Genomic DNA, 24,882 nt, shown 5'->3' with positions numbered 1-24,882 from the left:
ATGTGAACTCCGTCAGTCTGTGGCGTCATTTCCGCCGTCATGGTATCAACAAGTCGCCGCCTGTATTCCGTGTTTATTCCTCCCGAACGTCTGCCTGCTCTCCGAACCTCTGGTCGAACGAGTTTCTCTTCGAGGCTAAATGCTTGGGTCGAGGTTTGAAGAGAGAAGTCCACACCCCCCCTGCGAGAGCGCGGGAAACTTGAAGCTTAGTGCGCGCTCCCTCCCGTGCATGCGCGTCCACTACTGTCACGCCGGGAGAATGGACCTGGAGATTGTGGAGTTTGTGGTTCCAGTAGAAAGCAACAAAACACTTTTTGTGTGGAACATTGAACCCAGTCAGACTGAGGCCCAGCTCCAGGTGAGTCCAGTGGATCTCCTATGATTCTGCAGGGCTGCGTGTGACCCATGTGATCTCCCTGAAGGAGAAGCTCTTTGCGACTTTTTCTGGGTTTGGACCTCTGTACACGCTCAAGGTGTGTCACAGTGACCCGCTCAGCTCGTCAGGCTTCTACGCGGTCATCAAGTTCTACTCAGCGTCTCAGGCCTCGCAGGCTCAAAGGCACACGGACGGACAGCCGCTGTTCCAGAGCCTTCCCCTGAAGGTAGCTGCGCCCACGTCGCCACCACCGTCGCCGGCCTCATCGCTTCCTGTGCGTTTCAGGTGCGCCTGGCCTCCAAACAGTGCCACGAGCACCAGACCGAGGGTCGACCTCTGGGTGATGCCAAGTGTACCGAACTGGCCAATCACTTTCTTGGCTTCAACAGCTGGTCCTCTGAGATCATCACGGTGAGAGACGGGCTACCGTGAAGACGCCGATCCTGGTCAGTGCTGTGAGCTTCCTGTCTGTTCTAGCTGAAGCAACTGACTGAAGATGACGACGACGACGATGAGGAGGGAGGAAGGCGAACGCTGAGGTTCGGCTGTCTGATGCAGCTCACATTTCCTCAGCATGGACAGACAACCAGAGGTGCTGCAGTGGTGGAGGAAACCTTCACCTGTGCAGGTGAGGTGGAGCAGCTCTCTCCCGTGCAAGTGTGACTCCGTTTCTCCTCCCTAGGTCCGGAGATGCTTCTCCAAAAATGCTGCCAGCTGCAGAAGCTGGTGAGGCACAAGGCCCTGGCAGAGGCCTTCCGTTCCGTCCTGCTGGTGCGGCTAGGTACCTCCCCCGACCACTTCACCCCATCAGGTGACCTCACCTGACCCATCTGCTTTCTTGCAGCAGGGGAGAAGGTCATGGTGGAGGTTAAACCGATGGCTCAGCTGACTCTGGATGAGCCGGATCAACTGGTGAAGGTACAACTGACTTCCTCAGGACGTGCATAGTTTGACCAGGTCCAGGTGAGTCACGGCTGTTTCCCTGGCAGGTCAACTGTCTGAACACTGATCAAGATCAGGAAGACCAGGACTTGGACGACATGGATATACCAACTGAACTGAACTTGTGAGTGCTGTCGTGTTAAAGCGTGCTTTCAATCTTCGCATAAAAAAACTGAAGACACAGATTCACACTTTTATTTCCAACCGTACTGTTCACAACAGTATCACAACACGATATAAAACATTAACAACACCATTACAAACTGTACAATACTAGAAATATCTTGACAAATGATGGAAGGACGGAGGAGGGGAGGAGGTTTCAGCGCTCATCCCGGGATCTTCTACTGGGTTTTACTCACAATTCTCCCCTGGTGGAGCATCGTTGCTGAGTAGTGAGTCCCACGCTGAAAGAAGCCGCACTGAAGAGACAGGAGTTAATGGTATCCCACCACCAGGGGGAGCTGCAGTGACATTACCTTATAGAGGAGCAAGCAGATCAGAGCCAGCAGAAGCAGTCCTGTGAGAGCTGCCGCAGCCAGGATCCACAGAGGTGCACCGCTGGACCACTTCACGTCCTGGTCCGGGAAAATGAGCACGTCCATCTGCAGAACGGTCACATCAGCGAGGGGTGTGAAAGCGTCGACGTGCGGGCGGGTTGGGACCGGAGCGCCGCGAGCTTCCATTGCAGAGCGTTGAGAACTGAGGCGAAGAGCGGCCTGGGCTCGCACCAACACGCTGGTAGCGCTGCTGTAGACCTGCACCACAGTTGCTCAGTGGGTCGTTACAGTCGGGTCAGAACTCCGAAGACGTTACCTGTAAGAAAGTGGAGGTCCACACCCGGCTCTTGACGGTCAGCGTCGCAGAGCTACTAACGTTGTCCAGGCGACAGGTGAAGGTGACGCACGGGTGTCCTGCGGCACAGTCCTGAACACCAACACACCTATGGTTTGTTCACTCGTGACTGCATGGTGTTGTCGCGTTACCAGGGTGTAGCTGTTGTCCAACGGAGTCGGGCTTCTTTCCTCCAGGCTCCGCCGCTTCCCGTCCAGCTGTTAGTCACAAACATGGTCGTGTCACCTCACAAACACACGACTGAGCTCACGTGTTAGCCTGATGAACGTGTACTGGAGAGTGAATGAACTATGTTCACTCATCTGGGCCGGTTCTAATCGCCCAAGTCGCAGGACCGCCATGTTTGTAGTCCTTGTTGCTCTAGCTATGTAATGGGTAGTGTTTTGAGTGCGGTGGCCATTTTGTCTTGGTTAATACAAATGTCCGAACCACACTGAGCTGCTCTGGTGTGACACAAAGGAAGTCAACGTTACCAGGAGCTTCACAGGGTTGACATGTTCAGGGGGGCGACAGTGAGACTGCGGTGTTCCGTCCAACTGGATCTCCTCCAGGTACAGCAGCCACCTCCCATCAGAAGCTTCTATCGGCCACTTGAACTCCACCTCCAAGTTAGTGCTGCGGTTCCTGCGCAGCTGCACCTAACAGTTAGAGGAACGGAGTCACTGAGCGGCCGTGAAGGTTGGTGACCTCGGCGACGCACCTGCAGCACAAACAGTGCTGGCGGTCCGACCTCTTCCGCCGTCCTCGCCTCGGACTCTGCTGCCAAACAACCTCGCAGGGAGATGAGACCGGGACCAGCGATCCTACGCATGGGGCTAGTCAGAGAGGTCAAAGGTCAGAGGCAAACCTCATACTTACAGAGAGAGGGACGCGGGTGGAGGTGAAGGGGCAGAGACTAGGACCGATAGCTGAGGCTGACCGCTGAGCCTGAGGACACAGAGACGCCCCCGAAAACTAACAACAACAACCTCTGCATCACACCAGAGACCACACTGGTGACCACACACGACAGACAACACCAGCGACACACATACTCTTACGTTGACAGGCGGACTACACAACTGATGTTTCCTGAATCCAGGATCAAGTCGGGTGTTTGAAAAATGAGAAAGAGTCGGACCTGCAACAAGAAAACCAGGCGCCACAGAACAAACACAATCCAGGAGAGACGACAGCCGCGTCACATGGTGCGGGAAGGTGGACGGGATTTACCTCGTGGTTCCTCCTCAACGTCCCCAGCTTGCACATGACGGCAGAGTCCTCAGTATAGCATGTAAATCCCGCCACGTGACCCTGGAACGCAGAAGTTCAGTGGCACCTCGGCTCAGTGGAGGCAGCGCCTCACCTCGGAATGGACTCCTCTGTAGATGAGGTCTTCGGGGAGAGAGACGCTCAGCGTGGCGTTGGGAGCATCGCTGCTGATGTTCACCTCTAAAAGCAGCTGACCGACCAGCCGACCCAAACTCCACCTGGACAAACAGCAGAAGGATAAAAACCTGATAGTAAAATTGCTGATGTCATCAGTTGCACCTGGTCAGCCGGTCCTGGTGCTGACGGACGAAGCCAGCTCTCATCTGCAGGCTGGACTCTGAGGACTGATGTGAGCTGAAAGGTCCCTGCAGCTGGACCTGATAGGGAGGAGATGGTGTCGATGCCACCCGCTGTTTGGTTCTGACCCGAGTTCCCACCTGTGTTCTTGCGGTCCTGGGAGCCTTGCTCAGCACCGGGGTGAGTCCTGATGCAGTCTGGTCCTGGCTCAGAGACACGTTCAGGGAGAACACCACAGGTTCCTCCACCTGGAGGACAGGGCTCTGGAGAAGCAGAAGTCAGCCTGCAGATGTTTCACCTGAGAGCCGACTGTCAGGGACGTGCTTCACCTGCAACCCGAGTGGAAGCGTGAGGCAATAGTGACTCGACAAGGTCACTGAACCGGAGTGCTCATTGGTCCCATCGGAGAAACACAGGCGCGGCTTCGGGCTTGTGACGTCAGCGCTCACAATGAAGTCCAGTCCTGAAAACCCAGACCAGAACAATGTGTTTGTTATCTGGTCTGACAAACTGAACGTGTGTGTCATTTACTGATGATGTCATCACTGCTGCTGAGGACTCGAGAGAAGCAGACTTGGACCTGGACACTGTCAGGTACACACACATCCACTCAGTGATCCTCTCGCCGTGTTTGGGCTCAGTGAGCGCCTCACCAGGAGTGGCACGACTCCAGGTTCACCATTGGTGGAGAAGCTGTGAGAGTCCAGTTCAAGTGGACGACCGGGCGACTCCTGCAGGGATCAAAGCAGCCTGTATTGAAGAAGTTCTGGGGTCAAGTTGTGCGTTTTTCTGTGGGCACCTGAGGAGAGCCACCGTGTCGTCCAGTGACCCCACCAACAAATCTGGATACTGATTCTGATCCACGTCCAGTCCAGCCGCCAGTGAGTACCCAAACGTCCTGAAGCGGGGCGACACCCTGCTCCCCACGATCACCTGCTTGGACAAGAACTTAAGAGGAACCTGCCTGACTGCAGACAGCATGGGGTTCTGTTGGACCTGGCTGGGGTTTGGTGACAGGCCAGTGCTGCTCCCGGTCCAGATCATCACTTGTCCTGTTCCGTGGAATGGAGCCCCGACGGCGAAATCTGAAAAACCCAAACTTGCCAGTCCATTGTGGTGGACCGGGGGAACACTCACCTTGGAAGCCATCTTGATTGAGGTCACCGGCGGCGACAACAGCCATGCCAAACCCAGAGCCGGATGGGCCTTTCAGAACCAAGCTGGGCTGGGCTTCAAACCCACCGCCTCGATTCAAGTACACGTATAGAGCTCCGCCCACTTCCTTGTTAGGGTGGAAGTAGAACGGAGCCCCGACCAGCAAGTCCCGCCACCTAGAGGTGGAGAGGAGAAGGTCTGAGGATGCTGCTGGTGCTACTGCTCACTATTCGTCTCGCTGTACCCATCGTTGTCCAGGTCGACCGTTGCCACAGCGTTGCCGAAGTAGGACCCGGTCTGCTCGCCACGCAGCGTCTGTCGGACCGCCAGCGCATTGCCCTCTCTGACGGCCAGAAGAACAGAACCTCTGGCGTCTTCTCTGCTGTCCCGTGGAGCTCCTGGGCAGCAGATCTTCAGTCCATGGGGTTATGACGTGCCCTGTGAGATCTTCTCACCTGCTACAACAGTGACCTCCTCCTGGGAGAGAAGACCTTGAGCCTGCGACACGGAGTAACCTGCAGACACCAGAACTGTCAGGCCCTTTCTCACGCCCTGAGTGACGCCGTTTTTTTCGCCGTTACCGATGTAAATGTTTCGACGATTCATTCTCCTGAAGGAGCTGCCGCGGGTGTCGTATTCAACGCGAGGATTTATCCAGGAGACATGGACGTTCCCTGCGCGAGGAGCAGAGGTGATGAAGAGCAGAAGATCGAGGCAGTGAACAGACCATTAAAGGCCCTCACCTTGCCATTCGAAGCTCCCGGGCGACCCCACGATGATGTCGGTCTGAGTGATCTCTGCAGAAATCCCCATGTTGCACATGACCTCGCCGGTCACGTCGCCCAGGTGACTGCACAACACACAGTGAGCCGAGCTGCCCCTCGTCTCTCAGCAGGCCATGTGACTGACCTGCACACCTGCGCCGGATCCTGCCAGGTCATGTCGGCGTCGTCGTAGAGCAGGTCATTGCCCCGCACGTAGCACCTGCCGATCATGTGCCTCAACTGGGACACGCCGTAGACTTTTATGAAGCGGTGAGCGCAGGCCTGCAGCAAACTCAAGTCAGACAAGCGAGGGCGAGGGTGAGCGGGCCCCACAACTGACCAGCACACGGCCCCCAGGAGGACCCTGACTGGCCACCGACACGCCCAGCCACATGTCTTCTATCAGGTCTTGAGACAGATTGAGATCTGGAAGGGACCAAAGATGGATCAGCTGTGACTGGCATAAGGCCCAGACTCAGCTCACCTTTGCCGATCAGCAGCATCCTGCTGCAGTCGGACGGCTCCGCCGTCAGTGGACAGACAAAGACGCCGCCCGTTTGATTGGCGGGAAGGCCAGGCTCCGCCTTCTGTCGCGGAGCTCCCACCAGCAGCCTGGCGAGAACATGTTAGTGAGTGGACCTGTTGTAGGTGTGTGAGAGGGTGAGACCTACTGGTACTGGTTCCTCTTCAGGTTCTGATGCAGCGCCACTGACAGGCCGAACAAACTTTGGTCTTCACCAAACTTGACCAGAGGAAACTGCGTGTCTACGTTGGACGCTGCACAAGCACACAAGTACGCACACACCCACACGCTAACACACACAGTGGTTGCCATTGCAACACTTCTTCACACCAAAAGTATCAAGTCCAGTTTCATCATCATCATCATCCCAACTGGAGTAAAAGCTACAAACCTTGTCGGCGGATGAAGCTGCAGCTCCTGCTGCCTCCTTAGGTCTCCTCAGAATCAGAGAGCCTCCAAATGAAATCATGTCTGAGGGTTAGAGCCCGCCCCCAGACACACACACTCTCACTCACTCAGAGGGACACACCAAGGTGACTCCACAGAACCAGGACTCCTGAATTCATTAGCAGCAGAGACAGCACCACGTGACGGATGATTATTGCCTTCGGTTTTTATGTCGTTTTAAATTAAATTGGAACGTGGTGGCGAGGAACTGCAGGACGCATCAGGAATGTTCAATCTGAAACGTCTCTGTGAGAGTGGAGGAAGTTCAGGCCTGAAACCGACCCGGCCTCTCAAGTCACTCTTCTCCTTCAGCTTGTCCACGTTGGAGCCTCTGGTTCCCCCCTCAGCTGGACCCTCATCGGGTCAGGGAAGTAAGAATGCCAGTGCACACGGTAACATGGTTTTATTGACTGACTCCATAATCAATGATAAAAAGATAAAAAAAAAAACAAAAAAAAAAAAACAGCTGGGACAAGAAGAGGGGCGAGGCTTCAGATAGTCTTTTAACCTCATGTTGCCTAGCAACAGTACTCTTCCAGCCAATCAAAACAGAGCTCGTCTCTGAAGGGCGAAGGGTCAAAGGATGTCGTCACTCTCGGCTGTGTGGAGCTGCGTGTCGTCGGCGTCGGTCATGCTGTCCTGACTGTCGTCTAACTCCACAGCTGCTGACAGAGAGACGGGTCAGACGGAAAGACAGACAGAGACAGAGCGTCGCAGACAGACCTTCATCTTCAGGCAGGTATCGCTTGTCGATGGCTTCTTTGATCTGGTTGTTGGCTCCTTTGGGGTCCAGGTCCATGGCCCAGCTGAAGTTCATCAGAGCCAAGTGGGTCTGACCCAGTTTCTTGTAGACCTGCGATCCAAACCAGACACTGTGAGCTGTGTGCGCGCGTGACGTCGGAGGTCAGCCTCACCTTTCCGATCAGGAAGTAGACCAGAGACTCTTTGGGGACGATCTGCTTCAGCTCCTCCAGCTCCTGCAGAGCCGCCTGCAGAGGGAGGGTGGAGCTTGGTCACAGACGGAGATGATCTCAGACCAACCCCGCTGAACTCATGGCTCACCTTGTACTTGTCGTTGGCGAACAGAATCGAGGCCCGATGGAACTTGCACAGGGGGTTCTTGGGATCGATGCCGATGGCTTTGTTGAGAGTTTCTAAGGCTGCGTCAGACTTCTTCAGCGCGTGTTGAACCTGCACAGAAGCCACACATGCGTCAGTCCGCCAAGCCAAGCCAAGCCAGGGCCGGCCTCCCACGCACGCACCACTCCGATGTGACACAGGAGCACGGAGCTCTGCGGGTTAATGCTCAGGGCCTTCTTGAAGTGGATCTCCGCCAGGTTGAACTTCTCCTGCTTGTAGTAGATCATCCCCAGGCCGTACCTGTGCACACCAGTCTTTTAGTGCCAGGGCGGGGCGGGTGCTGTTACCATAGATACGCACCAAGCATTGTAATGCCGGTTATTCACTCTGATGGCGTTGCGAAAGCAGGCCAGCGCTCTGTCCAGCTCCTCCGTCAGAACAAACTCGTGCCCCAGCAGAGTGTAGGCGTACGCGAATCCTGGGTCCACCTGAGAGACGGACCAAGTCAGGCAGCAGAATCCACCATTCATTTTGGGGCAAAATGTGTGACGACAAACTGCGAACTATTTTTTTTTCTATCTACATTTATTTTCTTTGATTTAGCCCCGAGTGGATTTTTAACATGCATATGAAACCTAAAACGATACTTAAAAACACAAAACAACAAATAAAAGGGAGACAGATCATATATTTGTGACCTTCTCTCCACTGGCTGTTAGCAATTAATAGTATAAAAACAGTAGAATTCCAATGTTTTTCCCATCTCCAACTAAGAACTCTGATTGGTACGCCACTCAACAGGGTTTGCCACTCGGACACGACCAGGTCGAGATCTTTTAGGGTTTTTTTTCTGCTGTTGCAACCATGGCAACGACTGTAACAACATTGCCAGGAACCAAACAGGTGATAAATGAGTAACCATAGCAACCGAAGACTCACCTGGATGGCTCTTTGAAAGAACTTGATTGCGATGTCGTGCTCCCTCTGCAGACTGAAACAGTTCCCTGCAACACACCAGGTCTGAAGACCAGAACAGTGATGAGACCAACGCATCAACTGAGTCTGAAGAAACTTTGTCCTGAAATGGCTGCCGCGTGGCCACGAGGACCTAAACATTCCGTTTATCAAGACAATGTCACTGGAAACACCAATTACAGTTGGAGTCTGACAGTCCAACACCAACCCGTGAGTCTGCCTCATCTGGCCCCACAGCTGTGTTGAGGTCTCACCTCGGGGCAGTTCTTGTCCATGTCCGTCAGGTCCTTGGAAAGAGCAGACAAGGCGACATCTTTCTGCAGGTGCCACAGGGTCGTGGAGTAGATCTCCATTCCTTCCACCCGGTAGGACTCGATCCTGCGGACCTCGCTGAACATGCGCTCGGCCTGGATCACAGACGAAAGAGTTCTCAGACCTCATCGGACTGAAGGAGGGGTTGAGGGTCACGGGTACCTGTGTGTACTCGGCCAGCTCGAAGTACGCCCTCCCGATGTGTGTGAGGACCCAGCCGGTGTTGTAGTGCTGCGGCGGCAGGGAGGTCAGGATGTTGATCGCTTCTCTACAGTTGTACGAACAGAGGGCCTGGTACCCTCGACCCAGCTCCCGGAACAACACCATGACACTGTCTGCCAACACATACCACAGCCAAATATATTCACAGGATGAAACCAGCATTTCTTCTAGTTTTATCTTGGGCGACTTGACAACGGTGACCCTTTAGAACAGACCTGGGCAAAGTGCGGCACGATGCCTTATTTTAGTGGCCCTTTTGACATTAGACTAAAATGGTTGTCATTTTTTTTGTTCTCTTTTAGTCACCACCCACACTTCAGCACTAAATATAGCATGTTCTTGCTTGAAGACTATAATTTTCATCTTTTCATTGACTATTTTTGTGTGTTTTTTCTGTTCCTTAAAATACAGTGGAGGAATTTTGAAATTTTTTTCCCCATCTTTATCTTGTCCACAGTTATGTTGATTTATATTCAAATTAAATGCATACAAAATGAAATATTTCAATATGTGTCACAGCATATTCACACTTCTTAACATTCTTACTTACATTTCATCTTGTTAGGTCATTTTGTCCTTGATACTTAAGTAAATACTTAGCATATTTTTCTGTCATGTTTTGTAGTCATCGCTGTCTTTCTTTTGATGATGGCCCCTCACAACCCTGAGTTTCCAATGTGTCCCACCTCTGCTTTAGAACCACCCGCCACTTACCGGCCACAGCTCTCTGATACTGGGGGATCTTGGCATCAGACAGACCCAGACTCGGATCCAGCCTCAGAATGTCCAGACTTTCGTTCAGGTTGCCGGTGTTTGAAGTTTTTGCTGATTTACATTTTGTTTTTCTGTTTGGAATCTTAGTTGGAAACTTCATCTTTAATTTCTTACTGTTCTCCTGGAAACCGAGCAGAGAGACAGGTCAGAGAGGGACAGCTCATCACCACAGCTGGAGTGTGACAGGGACGACAGGAAGGACCCCTCAGAGGAGTCACGGCACACCTCACCTTGGCAGTTGAACTGGCACTAGTGAAGAGTCTGGAGCTTCTCCGCGGCTGGACGTTCGGAGGGCCGGACATACTTGGACTAAGGACCTGAGGGGAGCCGCTGGAGGGAGACCGGAAGCGTTGATCGTATTGAGCCGTGAGCCAATACACACACTCACATGTTGCATCAGCAACTTTTGTATTTCTTTCAAGCGTCGCGTTTCCTACCTGGTGTGGGGGGCGGAGCTCTGTGAGGGGTTGAAGGGGATGGGCAGCAGATCTCTGCTGTTCCCACTTTGACTGAAGACTGATTTTGACTGACTGATCCGGGACACAGACTGCGACAGAGACAGACAGGTCAGTGAATCATTTTTGTTCACGCTCTCATGTCGTCCTGAGGGGCGGTACCTTCTTGTTAGGGGCTGTAGTTTGTGCTTCTATGGAAGCTGTGTAGTTCTGCAGGTACGAGGGGTCGCCGGGGCTTGGCTCCAAGGGCAGGATGCCAAAACTGCGGCCACAAAAGCGTCGGTGAGTGTGAACCTGATCCATCAAGGCTTGGGTGGCTTCAAAGCTCGTACCTGGGGGTGAGTGGGCTCAGTGCAGTGGGTCCTCCCAGTAAGCTGCGTCCACTCTTGGGCTTGTTTTGTTTAGACAACAGGGAGCCAGCGGTGGCAATGGAAACGGTGTTGCCCAAAAGAGAGCCCGTCTCCGGGGAGATGAGTGACGAGTCGATATAAGAGACTGACAAATCGGACGTCAGTTTTCCATTAGACGATTCTAGATTCAAACGATTCAATTCCTGAAGGAAAAACAGGGCAGAAGACTCTTCAGAACTTCAGGTCAAAGAGCTTATGGAGGAGCATGTCATCATGCAGGCTTTCTGACACAAACATATTTAATATTGAGCAGAGAGAGGGTGCCATGCTGTCTGGACCAGAAGTCCACAAACGCAGTGAGTAGGCTCATGTACCAGGGTGTCCTGTGGCGTCTCCATAAGAGCAGTGTCCAGGCGGTGGGAGGGGTTCTGGGCGGGGCTGATGGATGAAGACAGCGGCGCTACAACAGAATTCTGAAAAGATGTCAGCCTGAAGACTTGCTCCGGATCTGGTTTCTCCCCTGGAAGACACACATGATGGAACACGAACACCAGCCAAGACGGAGTCCAATGATAAGAGTCGGATTCCTTACCTAGGAGACAGAGGTTCTGGAAAGGTGACCATGATAGTGGGTTGAGAGTGAGACTCATCTGGAAACATTCAGCCCCTTTAGCAACACGATCCGTTTTGCTGCGCAGAGACGGAGACGCAAGTGAGCTTCCTCACAGTCCACAGTGACGTGCAGCAGTTACCAGTAGATGTGTCCAAGCAAAGACAAGGTGAAGGAAGCCGAGTCCCCAAACTCTGTGATGATGTCATCTTGACTCTTCTGTTTATTCAACACTCCACCGATCAAAACCTGCTCCCCTTCGGCCAACCTGGGAACCAGAGCGGCACAAGATCGTCACGGACAGTTGGACTGCATGGACACAGGCGGCCCACTTACTTGCTCAGGTCGACGCAGCATTTTGCCAGCAGAAAGCGGACTTGAGGTGCAGAGCAGCTGTGAGATTTCAGCAGACGATACGCCTTGTATGGTTTCCCCGAGCGATAGTAGCAGGTGGCCAGCAGGTAGAGAGCCTCCTCTGACCGCACTGGCACAAGAACAACACGTTCAGTCTCAGTTTGGACACAGGCAGGTCATAATATTAATATTAGAACTATCTCTGGTTTCACAGAAAGACAGGGAGCCGGAGCAGAAGGTCAAAGGTCAACTGAAAGGAAGACGGCTACCTTCTGCATAAAGTCTCTCGGCGAGGAAAACTGCATCCAAGAAGGCGTAATGATTCAGAGCCTGCCACACTGCAGCCTGGACACACACACACATACGGATAAGACATCAGGACACACGGAGACAAGATATCTCACCAACCCACTTGTGATCAATTGGTTTAAACAACGAGCCCCAGTGATGATCGCCACAAGCTAATGTTGTTAGCATAAGCCCGCACTTGGCTGACGCTGTCAGGCAGACATTTAAGTCGCTCGATCATGAAATAGACATCATGGATTAGACAGAGCACAAACACAAACAGATGAGCGAATACATAAGCGGATATTTACGGGTAAATGACACACGGTTGGTGGTGGATCAACTATTGCTAGCTTAACTGTTAGCTTCACGAACCACATACTTTCCTGTCAGAACTTGAGCGAACTCCGGTCCGTGATCGACCATTTCGCTGTTTGACTGATCGACTCGGGTCACATTATCTGACAGAATCAACGACTACAGACGAGAGACCCTGTCGAGAAGCTGGACAACACTTGTGTCTCGCTCTCGTTCATGCAGATCTCAAGTCACAATCGCGGAGAAACTGACACGAACGTGACGACTTCATCAAAGACTTGAGGGAACTGCACAGATAACGAGCCGACGAAGGGGAGAGGGCTGAAGTTCTGCTCGGACCCGGGTCTGGAAACCAATGGGTCTCTGCGGCTACGGCCTGCAGCGGGGACGAGTGCGGCTCAGGCCGCTAGCTACCGGGCGACACGGCGCTCACTTTCTCGGCTCCAGGCGAATGACACCGAACGAACGAAGTGCTACTACCTGGACGGGTTCCTGCAACACCGTCATTCCGCTCGGAGAGTCTGTGAGCCTGTTGTCGACGTCCAGTTCCCTCTCCTCTCTGTCCTTTCTTCACGCAGCAGCAGATTTGAACACATCGACCGTTAGCAGCCGAGAAAACCCGAATGAAGCCGAGTAATACCCGAGCGCCCTCTATGGCCGCTCGCGGCGGAGCTTCGCCGCGCAACGACAGAAAACAATTCACCTGGTGAGAAAAAGCAGGTGAATTCAGACAAAATCACAATTGTGGAGCCACCTGGGTTCAGAAACAGGATTTTAATTGACTCAATTAATATTTATTCGTAATGAAAACTGTTTCACGAAATCCTTTGTTTGCTTAACTTTACGCAGCTTTTTAAAAATATTGTTTTCAACTTAAAATGCTATGGTAAAGAATATTGAAAAATACTTTTTTGTCATATTTAATCATATTCAGGTTATATTCATTATTTTGTATTATTAATTCGATTGATTTATATCAGATATTTTTGTCACTCAGTATCCCCCACATAATATATTTATAGATATAATAGAATGATAGATTTTTGACAATCTTTAATATGTAAATAAAATTCAAATATATTATTCGAATTTCTTTACACACTGCTTAGTATTGAATGTTTTTACACAATTATGTTCTTGAATTCTTGTTCTTATTTCATCTCCCGTCATGCAACACACCAAGCAACACATGAAGAAAAGAATACAGAAGTGAATTTCATTTCGAAAAACAAAGTGACTTTAAGAGAGAAAATGATCGTGTCAGCGTGCTGGAAGTGTGACTGGAGCATGAGTTATCTACTGCAGATGATTTGTCCTGGAACACAAAGAACTGAAAAACAAACGTGCACGAGCCGAATGCTCACCTGCAGCTCCAAAACCAAAAGGTTTTGGTCCTAGTAATTTTATTGAGTGGCTAAAATAAGAGATTGAAAAAGCAGTTGTCCACCATCATTTCATCTTTAAAAGCCTGACTTTCAGAGGCCTCCTCCTGCAGGATCGGACCAATTGTCTCCCTCCTGCCTTTTCAACTCATTCAGTTCCTGTTTTCAACACGACTCTCCACTCTGCAGTCGCTGACTATTCTAGAAGACGCACCAACAGGAGGATGTGGTCTCTGAATTCTCTCCCTCCTTGCTGACTCAGCGGTCATGCATCTGGGATGGTGACAGTAGTTGGTAAGCAAACTCTGTGTTTCTGCGATGATCTTTGACTGATGTCTTTGCACCTTATTATCGCATCTTATCACTCTATCTCATCTTTTAAAAAGGAACTGGCAGTCCACTTGCAGATTTCCTCTTCCTCTTTAGAGTTGCTGAAAATGTGAATTTTGAATTGTGAAACACTCGCTGTCTGGTTTGTCCGCTGACGAGTCTGAAATAATGAGACAAACAAATGACCACGGTGCTTCTGAATCCCATCGCAGGACAAACGCAGCCAACACCTGCATCCTATGTTTGTCACAAAGACTGAAGCCCAGTTATTATGTTTGTCAGTGCATTGTTCTCAGTCTCTAAATGTGTTTCTCTGAAAAGCTAGTTAAATAAGAAAAAGTCAAGGGGCTCAGTATTCAAATTTTGTCCAGACAATTCCGTTTTTAAAACATGCTGCTGCAGGTTACTCCAAAGCTAAATTGTATCATGGTCTTAATCAGTAGAAAAATAGTATAGGAATACACTAAATAGGAAAAAGGATTTGGAATACTTATTACAGAGGTGGAATGAGAATAGATGCAAAGGATTCTGGGATGTAAAAGATATATTTTCTAGTAATAAAAAAGTAAAAAAGTAAGTTCTAGTAATCTGTTTGCTTGGTGTACAGTGCTGATCCAGTGCACTAGGTCAGAACCAGAACCTGAAGATCAAGACGGTGCAGTCCAGTTTCCAGCTCTTCCAAAGTCCAACTTCATTCAATTGTAGTGAATAAGGGCGACGATCCTAAAACAGCAACACCTTCCTGTGTTTCACACCTGCCTCGCTACTCATTCACACGTTTATCACCACCGCAGTGACGCGTCTGCTTCGGCTGGAAACAATCACGGCGTCTGAATATACTTCAACATCCGAGTGGCTACACAATGAGGGTCCGAGCGGATGTTTGCTTCCTGCTCATCAGGAGCGTCAGCCCTGCGCTTTAACAGGCTCTGTTTCCACCGTCTCCATGCATCGTGCATACATTCTGCGGGTTTACAAATTTCACACAACGGTCGTGTGAATACTCCCCTTTCTGAATGAAAAGCAGAAGTGGCTTCTGTCACCATTTCTCTCCGAGGGTCAGTGACTCGCCCTGTTCAGGAGCAGCCGCTCATTTCGCCTGTCGCTCGCCTGCTTCTGTGAGTATTGCCTGCTCTGCTATCAAAGATCGCTGAAGGGGCATCTCAGTTTAACCTGTGACAATATGAAGAGCCAAACTCAGGAGTCTGTCTGTTTGTCGGCCTCACAAGGTGTCAAAATTTAAACCAGGTTCAACTCTGGAGAAAATTATACTTTGAGCGTTTATTTATTTATTCAACAACACAACTATAGAGAAATACATGTATTTCCTGTCTGAATAAAATGAAATGACAGCATTTCCTCAGATGTGGCTGTATGTAGAATCTAAATGTTCTAATTTAATAGAAAGCTTCTCTGTGGTCAGAATTTAAACGAAAATATAAAAATTGCTGTCTTGTGTACTGCATGTCTGACATCCTCAGAACACCTTTGCATCAAAATGAAAATTTGAATGTTTGTGTTTACCAAGTTCAGGCCAGTTCAAGTTTACAAAATGTCAGTCTTGCTCAAAATACTTGGTAAAAGCAGGACTTCAAGGCGATAATACTAAGAGCCTTGTGTGTCATCTGGGACGTCTGTTGCTTCATCCCAACTGCTGAGCTTGAAACCATGTGATGATTCCTGACTGAGACACTGATTTGAGGAGTTCCGAAGGAGATGTTCTGTCCCTCACTTTGTCCTCATTCTTGTTGTGGCTTTGATGAGCCAGACCTTCACTACACTGATGATAGCAGGAGTCTCTCTCAGGCTGTGTTGTGATGCCTGGACAGACGATGCAGTCGAGCTCGTGCACTGAGGACCGTATCCAGCACGGCCTGGAGCGATGCCTCTCGAACCTCAGCCTCCAAATGTCAAACGACAAACTCTGGAACGGTACGGTATTCTGTTTATGAAGACGAGCAGCGACGCTGCACCTGCAGATGGTGTGTTGACGCTGAAGTGTGTGGCTTTGTTGCTGCAGCTGGTCTGAGTTTGAACCGCTGGTGCTTGGAGGAACTGGTGAAGAGAGATCCGCACAACCTCCTCATCCTTCTGCACACCATTCTGAGGAAGGCAAAAGAGGTCAGAGACTTGCACACGAAGAAGACACTGCACGGGTACGAGCAGTGAGTTTCTTATGTCCTCCCCTGCAGGTTCTTGAGCAATGTCAGTACGACCTGGTGGTTCCACTCACGCTCCTGTTCTCCTCCACACTCATAAAAGTGAGTCTCTTTCCTCAGGAAGTCCTCCACCTTGACCTCCATCACCCTCTAGTCATGTCCTCCTTTACCACACTTTCCTCTTCTCCTAATTCCTGGTAGCTCCATCTTTCTTTGTCCAAAAGATCTGCTCTCTCACTCACATCCAGCTGAAATCCTGAGTCTCGTGTCGCAGGTGCCGTACCTTGCCCCATGCTTTTGTGTGTTGGAGGAAGCCTACCAGCTCTTCCACAGGTTCCTGCCTTGGCCAGATCCCTGCAGCTCAGCCAGTAAGCGCCTGCTGACCCTCATCCACCAGGAGCTCCGAGCTCCAGGTAAGTCTGCTATTCACATGTTCTTGTTATGTTGCCTTCAGCTCATGATCTGGACGGTTTCAGGTATCTCCTTTCAAAGGCTGGTGAGGACGGAGCACGGCATCTCCTCTGACCTTCACGCCTCCAGGACGGTGTAAGCTCACCAGAGACAGGTCCACTTGTCTGAATGAAATCTACACCACTGTTGGTGCTTGGTTCCTGCAGGACCGTGCTGTTGTTGGGCCCAGATGAGGACCTGTCTCCAGAGGTGCGGTCAGTCTGTGAGCAGCTGAGTCACTCGCAGCAGTCCAAGCGCGACATCATCATCACCCTCATTCTTCACGGTCTTCAGGCCGTCATGGGGAGCAAACCCAACCTGCGGACACTTAACACCGCCCTGCAGGTACTCTTCCTCCTGCCCTGTCCGTTTAATCCCATTATCCATCTTAAACAAACTCTCTTCAGTGGAGGCGAATCGAAGAGTTGGAGGAGATTTGGAAGACGGTAAATGACAATCTGGAGAAGGCTGCTGCGACCATGGACTTTGACGTGGCAAGAGAAGGTCTGCTGGAGAGCATGGAAAAGATCGCAGGAGGTCTTGGTGTCAGCCGCCTGGAATCTGGTAACAGAGCTCGCTGAACCCTAAACAACGGCTTCTTGGGTTGCATTTAGAGGGCTGGTGATGATCCATGAATTCCTCCATCCGTCCAGGTCCTCTCACATCTTCAGCCCCTGTGAAACTGTTCCCGCTGCCCGTCCCCAAATATCACATGTGCTGCTGGGATAAAGACAACTTTGGTGAGCATGCTCACTTGACCTCAAACAGCAACAACGAGTGCATAAATATTTTTATAGGGTATAATTTTTATCTGTTGTGATCCATGAATCTCCTTCATCCAGATGTTCTTCATGATGTCCTGACAAGACATGATGATTCGGATTCAGCACCAGAGTGTTTCATCAAAGTCGAGGTTTTCAATGACGATGACAACAACAGCACCGGTGTGGAGGTTGTGTTGGAGGGGAGTGAGCTTCTCCAGGAGCTCCAGAACCACCGTATCTCCACAGCGTCAGGCTCCTCACGGGACTCTATGCTCTCCAACATCTCGCAGACCTCCAGCTGTTCTGCTGTGTCGGCGTCTTCAGGTGTGCTCAGTGACTTTGGTGAGGACCTCGAGGAAGAACCTGAGGTCCAAAGAACAGAACGAAAGAAACCTAAAAAGAAGTCCAAATCGCTCCTTGGCGTCGAGCGCTTGTTGAACTTCAGAACACCTCGCAGTCCAAAGATTTGCCGCCGTGCTCAGAGCATGGGCTTCAAAGAGGACACCCCCAAAAACTGCCCCAGAACCAAGTTGCAGGAATCCAAGTCCAAATTAACTTCAGATGACCTCTCTCCTAAAAAGCACGTCTGTTTGAGAAGGCGGCCTATCCTCAGCTACGTTGAGAATGACCAGGTCACGCAGGTGCGAGTGGTGGTCTTTGGGGGCGACCGCGAAGTGGGGCGGCTGGCGAGGGCCTACAGCGACCTGCAGAGGAAAGAGCACAAATATCAGAGCCTCACTAAAACCTGCAGACTGCACTTTTACTTCATCCCAACCAAAACAATAGAATCAGGATCTTCAGGACGAAGCCCCGCTAAACCTGCTACGGTGAGAGCCTCGACAACGTGTCGTAGTACTGTATCAAAAATCCACTCTAGAATAAGCTAGTGTGTACTGTACATGAGTGACAGCAACAATAGCATGCTTTGCTAGCACACTTTGATTAATGTGTGTACATTTGCCCACGTCTTTAAAGTGTAAAGTAAAGTAAAGTAAAGTTTCTGCCAGGAGTTCAGCACTCTCTCTCGGTTGGATAACACCACGGACATCGCCCAAATGTTGGCGGAGATGGACCCCTGGTATGAGCGGAACATTCTCAGTCTGCTTGGTCTCTCCTCTGAGGTCCTTTGCCAGGTCAGTGGAGTCCATCTAAGCAAGCTGTGGAATTAAACGTTTTTCAAAATAAAGTCAGGACTGTTGTTATCCAGACCCCCAGCAGGGACAGCGGCGTCTCGGAGAGCGGCACAAACGTTCCCCTGCTGGCCGACTTGGTCCTCTACTACTGTCGCCTGGCCGACCATCAGGTTCTGGTCCAGCTCTACCACTCGGAGGTCAGCAGGTCAGGTTTTCGCGGCCGATTCAGAAAGCCACTTCATGAACGTAGCTTTGCTCTGTAGTTGACGTTGGTGGGAGGAGAGAGGAGGAGCGAGGTGTTCGTCCATTCCCTGGAGCTCGGACACACGGCCGCTGCCAGAGCCATCAAGGCCATGGGTGAGTCTCGCTTGGATCCACGCACCTCAAACAGGCTCACACGTTTTCTTGTTGTCGGTAGGTGCTGCCAGCAAGAGGTTCGGCATCGACAGCGACCACACAGGCGTCCCGTTGAATCTCAATGTAGCATTCAATAAGGTCTGCTGTTGCTTCACATCAGTTAGTCTCAGCTTGATTTAAAGCTACATTTCATCTCAGGTGGCTGTGAGTGGGAGGAGTCAGTGGACAGAGATGGAGGCCACTTGCACGTCAGTGAATCTGTTCAAAGCCTGCAGGAAGCCTGAGCAGCTCGGTCAGACACCACACTGGTTTTTATGAATGAAATTCAAATATGAAATCAGAATTTAATGAAGACTAGGCTGAAATCCATACGGAATCTTAGCTGCACTTAATTGTATTCCAGATTCCAGAAAAGAGAGTTTGTGGCTGATGATGACGGAAGTCTTGAAGAAGCAGAGCCATAAGTCGAAGAAAAGCAACACTGAGGTACTTTTATTGATATATTTATACATGACTAGAAACTCAGCAGAGTGTGACTGAAAATATTCTCTCCTCACAGCAGCAGCTCTTTGTAACGGAGGTGAAGGTGGATAAGGCTGAGGTGGAAGTGGCAGACGATGGCACAACATTTGCTGTGTGTTTGGATCAGGACAAGAAGAAGATCATTCAGGGTGTCACGAGGTGAGTGTGGTTCTGCTTCCATAATACAGTACAATATTGTTATGACTCTTGAATCTAAAGATCATGTGTGATGCCACCTTCTCTCTGCAGGGTCCAGGTCTCCTTGTGCTCTAAACCAGGGAGTGGTTCCGACTGGAAGTCCTACAAACCCTGGCCGGGTCAGGTCCAGCCTCTTCACCCCTGGTACTGCTCGCTGCTGTGCCTCCCCATCACCTCGTTTTCTGCCTCACATCCATGATGACAGAAGAAAATCCAGCCTCCATGTCTGGTTGATTTTGTAGATACTAGCAAGTTAAAACTTCAATAAAAGAGTTATTTATTGTTGACAAATATTTTCATGTGTTAAATGACATTTTCGAATGCAACCTTGAAGACGAAGAAGAGCGCACTGTACCATCCGGGCCATGCGGTGGCGCTGCGCTCACGGTCGCTGTTAAAGCTGACGTCATCACCGGGCCGAGAAAGCGACAGGTGTTTGACGCAGAAGTGAACAAATGTTTACAGAAACGCTAAAAATCTATCTGCAAACCCGCACTGGTGGACAATGAGGAAATGTTATCTTGAACCACAAGGTTATTTTTCGTGAGAAGACGGCACGTGGAATTGGCCACATCCTGACAGGTGAGTCCGACTGGTTCTTCTTACGGTTCATCTGTCAAAACAAACATTAAATGTTGGTCAAACTCTTTCGAAAGCACTTTTTTTATGTCGCAATATTGAAATTTCAGGTTTGTTCTGCGACATTCAGATAACTTCAAACTAATTTCATGAACCTGCCATTTAGATGGTTTGCTGTTTAACATCCTTAAAGTTGCATTATTATGAATATAAAAATAAAAAAGTGCTGAAATGAACTGGGATGACTCAATATTTAGCATTTGCCTTTGAATAATATGTTAATTTTGTGTCAACTCAAACCTGCAAGGACTCACTGCTTCTGGCTCTTCTGCTACGAAAACGCACAAAACTTTATCTATAATTTGTTTTGCATGTTTAATACAGTTTAATTAATACATGATAATTATTGTGAAGTGTGATTTGCTGGGTCAATGAGGATCTACTCTGACTCACTCACTGTGAAAACAATGGCTCTTTAATAAATGTTGATTTCGTCGGTAATCCAAGTGAAGCTAATGGAAATGTTGAGTGTTTGTTTTGTTTTTGTAACATAAGGTTTGTACTGTATTATTATAGGTGCATATGTTATGAGCGCAGCGTCGTCTTGTTAAACCGAGCAAAATAAAACAAAGTGGTTTCTCGACCTTTCTTGACCTTATCTTCTCAGTGGAAGAACAGGTTGAGTTTGATTCATGCATGCGGTGAAGACATAACCAGAGTAGACCATGTCAGACCAGTGTAACAGTGAGGGCAGGTTCTTCTCACCAGACTGCTTCAGTGACTTATTTTTGAGGGACATGCAACATTGTATTTTCCTCCTTCACAAATGGTTTATGAATAAGTTTTGGAAGATGAATCCGAAGCTAATATTGTATTTGGCACATTTGGTGCCTCCTCCTCACTGAATGTCAATGACGTTTTGTGGGTTTATTACTCATCGTTTTTAATAATCAAGACTTTATTTTTGCATGCAGTGCCTTTTTATATTCAGCTCATGGATACAGTGATGTTGATAAAATGTCCATCTTAACTGCAGAGTAAGTTGTGTCATTTATTAGTTATGAAATTAGTGTTTCATTTAATAGATAACTTTCAAATCTAAGGGCAGAGACTAGTGAAGTCTGTAAGTGAAGGCTTTGTTATTGTTTGAGGTCGATTGTTGACAAAGTGTTGAGTATTTGTTTGTCTGTCTCTGAAGTGTTGTGTTTGTGTTCCTGGAACATTCTAGACGAGAACCATGAGGTGGAACAAACAGATCGACGTCAGCCGGACTCTGGCTGTGGCTGGCTTCTTCAACTTCCTGTGTTCGTGCGCCAACAGCTGCCTGCTTCCCTTCCTCACGCTCTACTTCCGACAGCTGGGCCTGACTCCCGCCATGGCCGGCATCGTCATGGGAACCAAACATCTCATCGCTTTGGTCTGGTGTCCGCTCTCCAGCCTGCTGGCGGAACACTACAACAAGCGGCGTACGGTAATCAACGCCTCGATCGCGTCCTCGGCCCTGGTGGTTCTGATCGTGCTGCTTCTGCCTCCTGCCGATGTCAGCGCCGAGCTCAGAGCCTGCAACATGTCAGATCTGAGATCGGATCACCTTCTGATCACCACCAAAGCTGCTGCTGCTGCTCCTCCATCCACGTTCATGACCCCCGAGAGCAGAGCTGCTGTCACTCAGGCTGTGTTTGTGACAAACAATCTCACTCTTAAATCTCATCCAGAACAGAACCGATCCAGCCCAGATCATGGGTTTCAGCCCAACATCCCTACAGCGTCTGTTTCTCACAGCTCTGCGTCTCTGGTTAGAAAGAAGAGGTCCTATTTTCCTTATGATCTCCAGGAGAAGAATGCCAAAGGACCTTTGGACTTCTTAGCTAAACTGAAGAAGATGGATGCCAAGGACCAGAGCTTCTTCCTGGTCCTCATCATCGTGTCAGCGTGGGAGCTGGTGTCGGCCCCCCTGGAGTGGACGGCCGACGACGGGCTGCACGATCATCTAGATTTCGCAGATGCATCGGACCGCTACGTCGGCAGCAGTCGGACCGGATGGTGGGGTCTCCTCGGAGCTGCGGTCGGTGTTGGGGGGTCTGGGTTGCTGGTCGACCACCTGAAGTGCCACGTGGTCCGACACATTCCCAGGAGCGCCGTGCACTTCTTCTGCTACTCGGCTCTGGCTGCGCTCATCCTGCCTGTGGCCATGTTCCTTCCTCTGAGCCTGAATAAAAAGCGGGAGAAGTTGCACCGGATGGTCAAAGCCATGCAGCTGGTGCACGGCTCACCGCGCGCCGTCCTCTGCCTGGCCACCACCTTGCTGTTTGGGATGGCCATCTCCACTGCTGACAACTTCCTCCTCTGGGAAATGCAGGACCAGGGCAGCACGGAGCTTCATATGGGGCTCACGTTAGCCGCCGCCCTGCTAGCTCAGGCCTGCTACCCCTTCATGGCCGCGCGCGTCTCTCGACTCCTCAGCTCAGGTCGGTTGCTCACGGTGGGAGCCGCCATTCTTGCCCTCCAAGTATTCTACTACTCCTTCCTCTGGGGCCCGTGGGCCGCTCTGCCTGCTCAGGTTATGAGCTGCTTCAGCGTCGGGGGGTTCTGGTGGGCTGTGAAGATCCAGTGCAATGAGGTCGCGACCCCCGGAGCTGAGCGGAGTGTGAGCAGACTCTATCAATCGCTGGCCCTTCATCTGGGCTGCAGCTTTGGGAGCTTCGCCGGGGGATTCCTGGCCCATAAGGTCGGACTGCTGTGGTCGTTCAGAGGCGTGGCGCTGGTGCTGATCCTCTGGTGCGCCTCTCTGCCTTTCCTACAGTTGAAGGCGCCGCGTCAGCACAGGATCAATTACTCCAGACTCCTGGCAGCTGATGCCAGTGAAGCCAGCGACTCTGGGTCGGACCAGGAGCGGGACTGGCTGGATAAAGCCCTGGCCGACGATCGTAGCAATAACAACTATGGAAGGAGGATCAACCACTGAGTGCCGCCAGTGACCAGCGAGGACAACCACACTCTCAACGTGCCTTTTCTGAGCAAATTAAACCCGTTTCAAGGCTGTTTTAGCTCACGCTAGCTAAGTGACTGCTGGGGTCAGTGATATGATGCAGCTGGAAACAATGAACTTTTTGTAAAACAATTGATTGATCTTTATGTGAAGAAAGGTAATGTGCCAAACTAGTGTGACCAGATGACAAACTGGTCAAATTCAACCTTTAATTTATTATTACTGTCATATTTACAACTACCCGATAGTCAAACGGAGAATGAATAATGATGTGCTGGAAAACACCTTGCAGTCACGGCTCGAAAAAAGTGCGGCAAAGCTGCATAAAAACAGTTCGAGCTGCTCTCTGATTGGCAGGTTTTGATGCAGCCTCCCACGCAAACAAAGTCATGTCTGTGCCATCACCATTCATTTGGATAAACATTGGTGACATGAGCGATGAATGTGAGGTGATATGCAACTTTCAATGGTCGATTATAAATAAGATGTATTTGTTTATCTTCATTACTCTCAGTAACTTGGGGTAGTTCATAAAAAGTATTGTGCTAAGTGTATCCAGTGCTTCAAACCTTCACTCAGCTGTGTATTTACTCAGGAGGTGTGTGACTCTCACGTAACGGAGGGGAACTGAGGATCTTGCTTATGGGTTGCAGTGCTGCTGGTCAACTCTTTATCCTAATAACAAACACGATGAATGTGTGAACTGTGGAAATGTTGCGCCTCGGTTGCAGTGAGACTTGATGAGAGCCGCCTCTCGCTCCAGAAGAAGAGGTCAGTGAACGCAGCGCAGGACAGTGTGGGTGGAGGACAAACACAGCTTAGCTTCTTCAGACATCACAACCCGACTTCACCGTGAGAGTAAATACAAGACGTGTGCACAAGGTGGGGTGGAACAGTTGGCAACATCCTGCTTCACCGCACCCAGCTGAGCCTCTCGAAGCCTTTCAGACCCATCTTCCCGAAACAAATGCCGAATATCTGAGCTGAAGAGTGTTGCCTGTTGTTTGCCTGTTGCACATGGAAATGTCTCTGTTGATACTTAACCTAAATAAACCTTGGCAGGAAGCGGCTCTGCTCTGTCAAGAACAGGTTTTTGTGTTCACCTCGGTTGAGCTTCTGTTTGATGATGTCTGTCGATCACATGAAGCGAATTCGTGCCGCTGCTCCTTGTGGTGCCGACACTGCATCTCATGCTGCTTTTGACTTCTTTGAAATTCCTGGCTGAAAGTGTCAGTTGTAAATATCGAGTACTCTAATGTCTGGGACTTTGTCAGGGAAGCTGTTCACAGATGAATGCCATCTATTCTCCTGTGCCACCGTCGAGCAGCCGACCAAACACTCAGCAGGTGTCTGTTTCACTGCTAGAATGAATAAATAAGTTGACGTGTCTGGAGGAGGCAGAGCGTCCTGCTTTTGTTTTGTATATATTAAATAGAATAAACTACATTTGTCATTTCTAACCATGAAAAACTGGCTACACGAGTTGAAATGAGATGGATCTGTTATTATCATGATTATTCTGAGTATAACTGAAACAGCTGTTTGAGATAAAAGCTTGATATTTTGTTCCCCAAGTAGGTGAGTGGCGGTGGACGTTTCTGACACAAACATAACATTTTAACTCCCCGATATTTCGTCTTCCATGAATGTTCTTGGAGGAATTTGGCGCTA

At 50.0% G+C, this 24,882-nt stretch overlaps 5 protein-coding genes across 6 annotated transcripts; 3 read left to right on the top strand and 2 right to left on the bottom strand.

Annotated features, from left to right (window-relative positions):
- Positions 1–44: 44 nt before the first annotated feature.
- On the top strand, positions 45–10,066 carry rdm1 (RAD52 motif containing 1). 2 transcript variants are annotated; one of them, XM_053851634.1, is made up of 8 exons: positions 45–358; positions 423–602; positions 662–787; positions 854–1,004; positions 1,059–1,157; positions 1,221–1,294; positions 1,366–1,442; positions 9,897–10,066. In XM_053851634.1, exons 1-8 carry the CDS (start codon positions 140–142, stop codon positions 9,928–9,930), a joined length of 960 nt encoding a protein of 319 aa, XP_053707609.1. In that variant the 5' UTR covers positions 45–139; the 3' UTR covers positions 9,931–10,066. The 2 variants fall into 2 exon arrangements, with proteins under 2 accessions (XP_053707609.1, XP_053707610.1); XM_053851635.1 differs by lacking the exon at positions 9,897–10,066 and adding an exon at positions 7,273–7,941.
- Positions 1,521–6,518, bottom strand: LOC128750921 (integrin alpha-3-like). Its single transcript, XM_053851567.1, has 26 exons — positions 6,312–6,518; positions 6,125–6,252; positions 5,981–6,066; positions 5,786–5,922; positions 5,620–5,726; positions 5,458–5,550; positions 5,332–5,391; positions 5,121–5,274; positions 4,859–5,052; positions 4,718–4,806; positions 4,521–4,654; positions 4,375–4,452; positions 4,253–4,308; positions 4,051–4,184; positions 3,862–3,984; positions 3,704–3,801; positions 3,519–3,642; positions 3,386–3,466; positions 3,214–3,293; positions 3,032–3,100; positions 2,874–2,976; positions 2,647–2,811; positions 2,305–2,370; positions 2,135–2,245; positions 1,798–2,076; positions 1,521–1,740 (listed from the first exon to the last, which is right to left on the bottom strand). The coding sequence occupies exons 1-26, from the start codon at positions 6,473–6,475 to the stop codon at positions 1,663–1,665; spliced, it is 2,991 nt and encodes a 996-aa protein (XP_053707542.1). The 5' UTR covers positions 6,476–6,518; the 3' UTR covers positions 1,521–1,662.
- Positions 6,999–12,967, bottom strand: cdc27 (cell division cycle 27). The gene is made up of 20 exons (XM_053851576.1): positions 12,829–12,967; positions 12,012–12,087; positions 11,725–11,872; positions 11,531–11,656; positions 11,371–11,468; positions 11,153–11,298; positions 10,761–10,981; positions 10,591–10,690; positions 10,411–10,520; positions 10,204–10,303; positions 9,914–10,094; positions 9,140–9,312; positions 8,920–9,072; positions 8,630–8,710; positions 8,051–8,178; positions 7,873–7,990; positions 7,673–7,801; positions 7,525–7,599; positions 7,334–7,463; positions 6,999–7,272 (listed from the first exon to the last, which is right to left on the bottom strand). Exons 1-20 carry the CDS (start codon positions 12,853–12,855, stop codon positions 7,187–7,189), a joined length of 2,406 nt encoding a protein of 801 aa, XP_053707551.1. The 5' UTR covers positions 12,856–12,967; the 3' UTR covers positions 6,999–7,186.
- Positions 10,489–19,908, top strand: LOC128750925 (phosphoinositide 3-kinase regulatory subunit 5-like). The gene is made up of 20 exons (XM_053851573.1): positions 10,489–10,539; positions 11,957–13,054; positions 13,920–14,024; positions 15,867–15,992; positions 16,081–16,181; positions 16,253–16,321; positions 16,494–16,632; positions 16,696–16,765; positions 16,837–17,014; positions 17,077–17,233; positions 17,323–17,409; positions 17,512–18,260; positions 18,441–18,566; positions 18,641–18,763; positions 18,830–18,923; positions 18,985–19,061; positions 19,122–19,215; positions 19,327–19,409; positions 19,486–19,604; positions 19,695–19,908. Exons 3-20 carry the CDS (start codon positions 14,009–14,011, stop codon positions 19,840–19,842), a joined length of 2,556 nt encoding a protein of 851 aa, XP_053707548.1. The 5' UTR covers positions 10,489–10,539; positions 11,957–13,054; positions 13,920–14,008; the 3' UTR covers positions 19,843–19,908.
- Positions 19,909–20,062: 154 nt separating this feature from the next.
- On the top strand, positions 20,063–24,666 carry mfsd6l (major facilitator superfamily domain containing 6-like). The gene is made up of 2 exons (XM_053851586.1): positions 20,063–20,225; positions 21,451–24,666. The coding sequence occupies exon 2, from the start codon at positions 21,460–21,462 to the stop codon at positions 23,185–23,187; it is 1,728 nt and encodes a 575-aa protein (XP_053707561.1). The 5' UTR covers positions 20,063–20,225; positions 21,451–21,459; the 3' UTR covers positions 23,188–24,666.
- The last annotated feature ends 216 nt before the right edge of the window (positions 24,667–24,882 follow it).

This window comes from Synchiropus splendidus, chromosome 19, assembly GCF_027744825.2.
Source record: "Synchiropus splendidus isolate RoL2022-P1 chromosome 19, RoL_Sspl_1.0, whole genome shotgun sequence".
Lineage (NCBI taxonomy): Eukaryota > Metazoa > Chordata > Actinopteri > Syngnathiformes > Callionymidae > Synchiropus > Synchiropus splendidus.
This window is presented reverse-complemented; position numbering and strand designations above follow the sequence as displayed.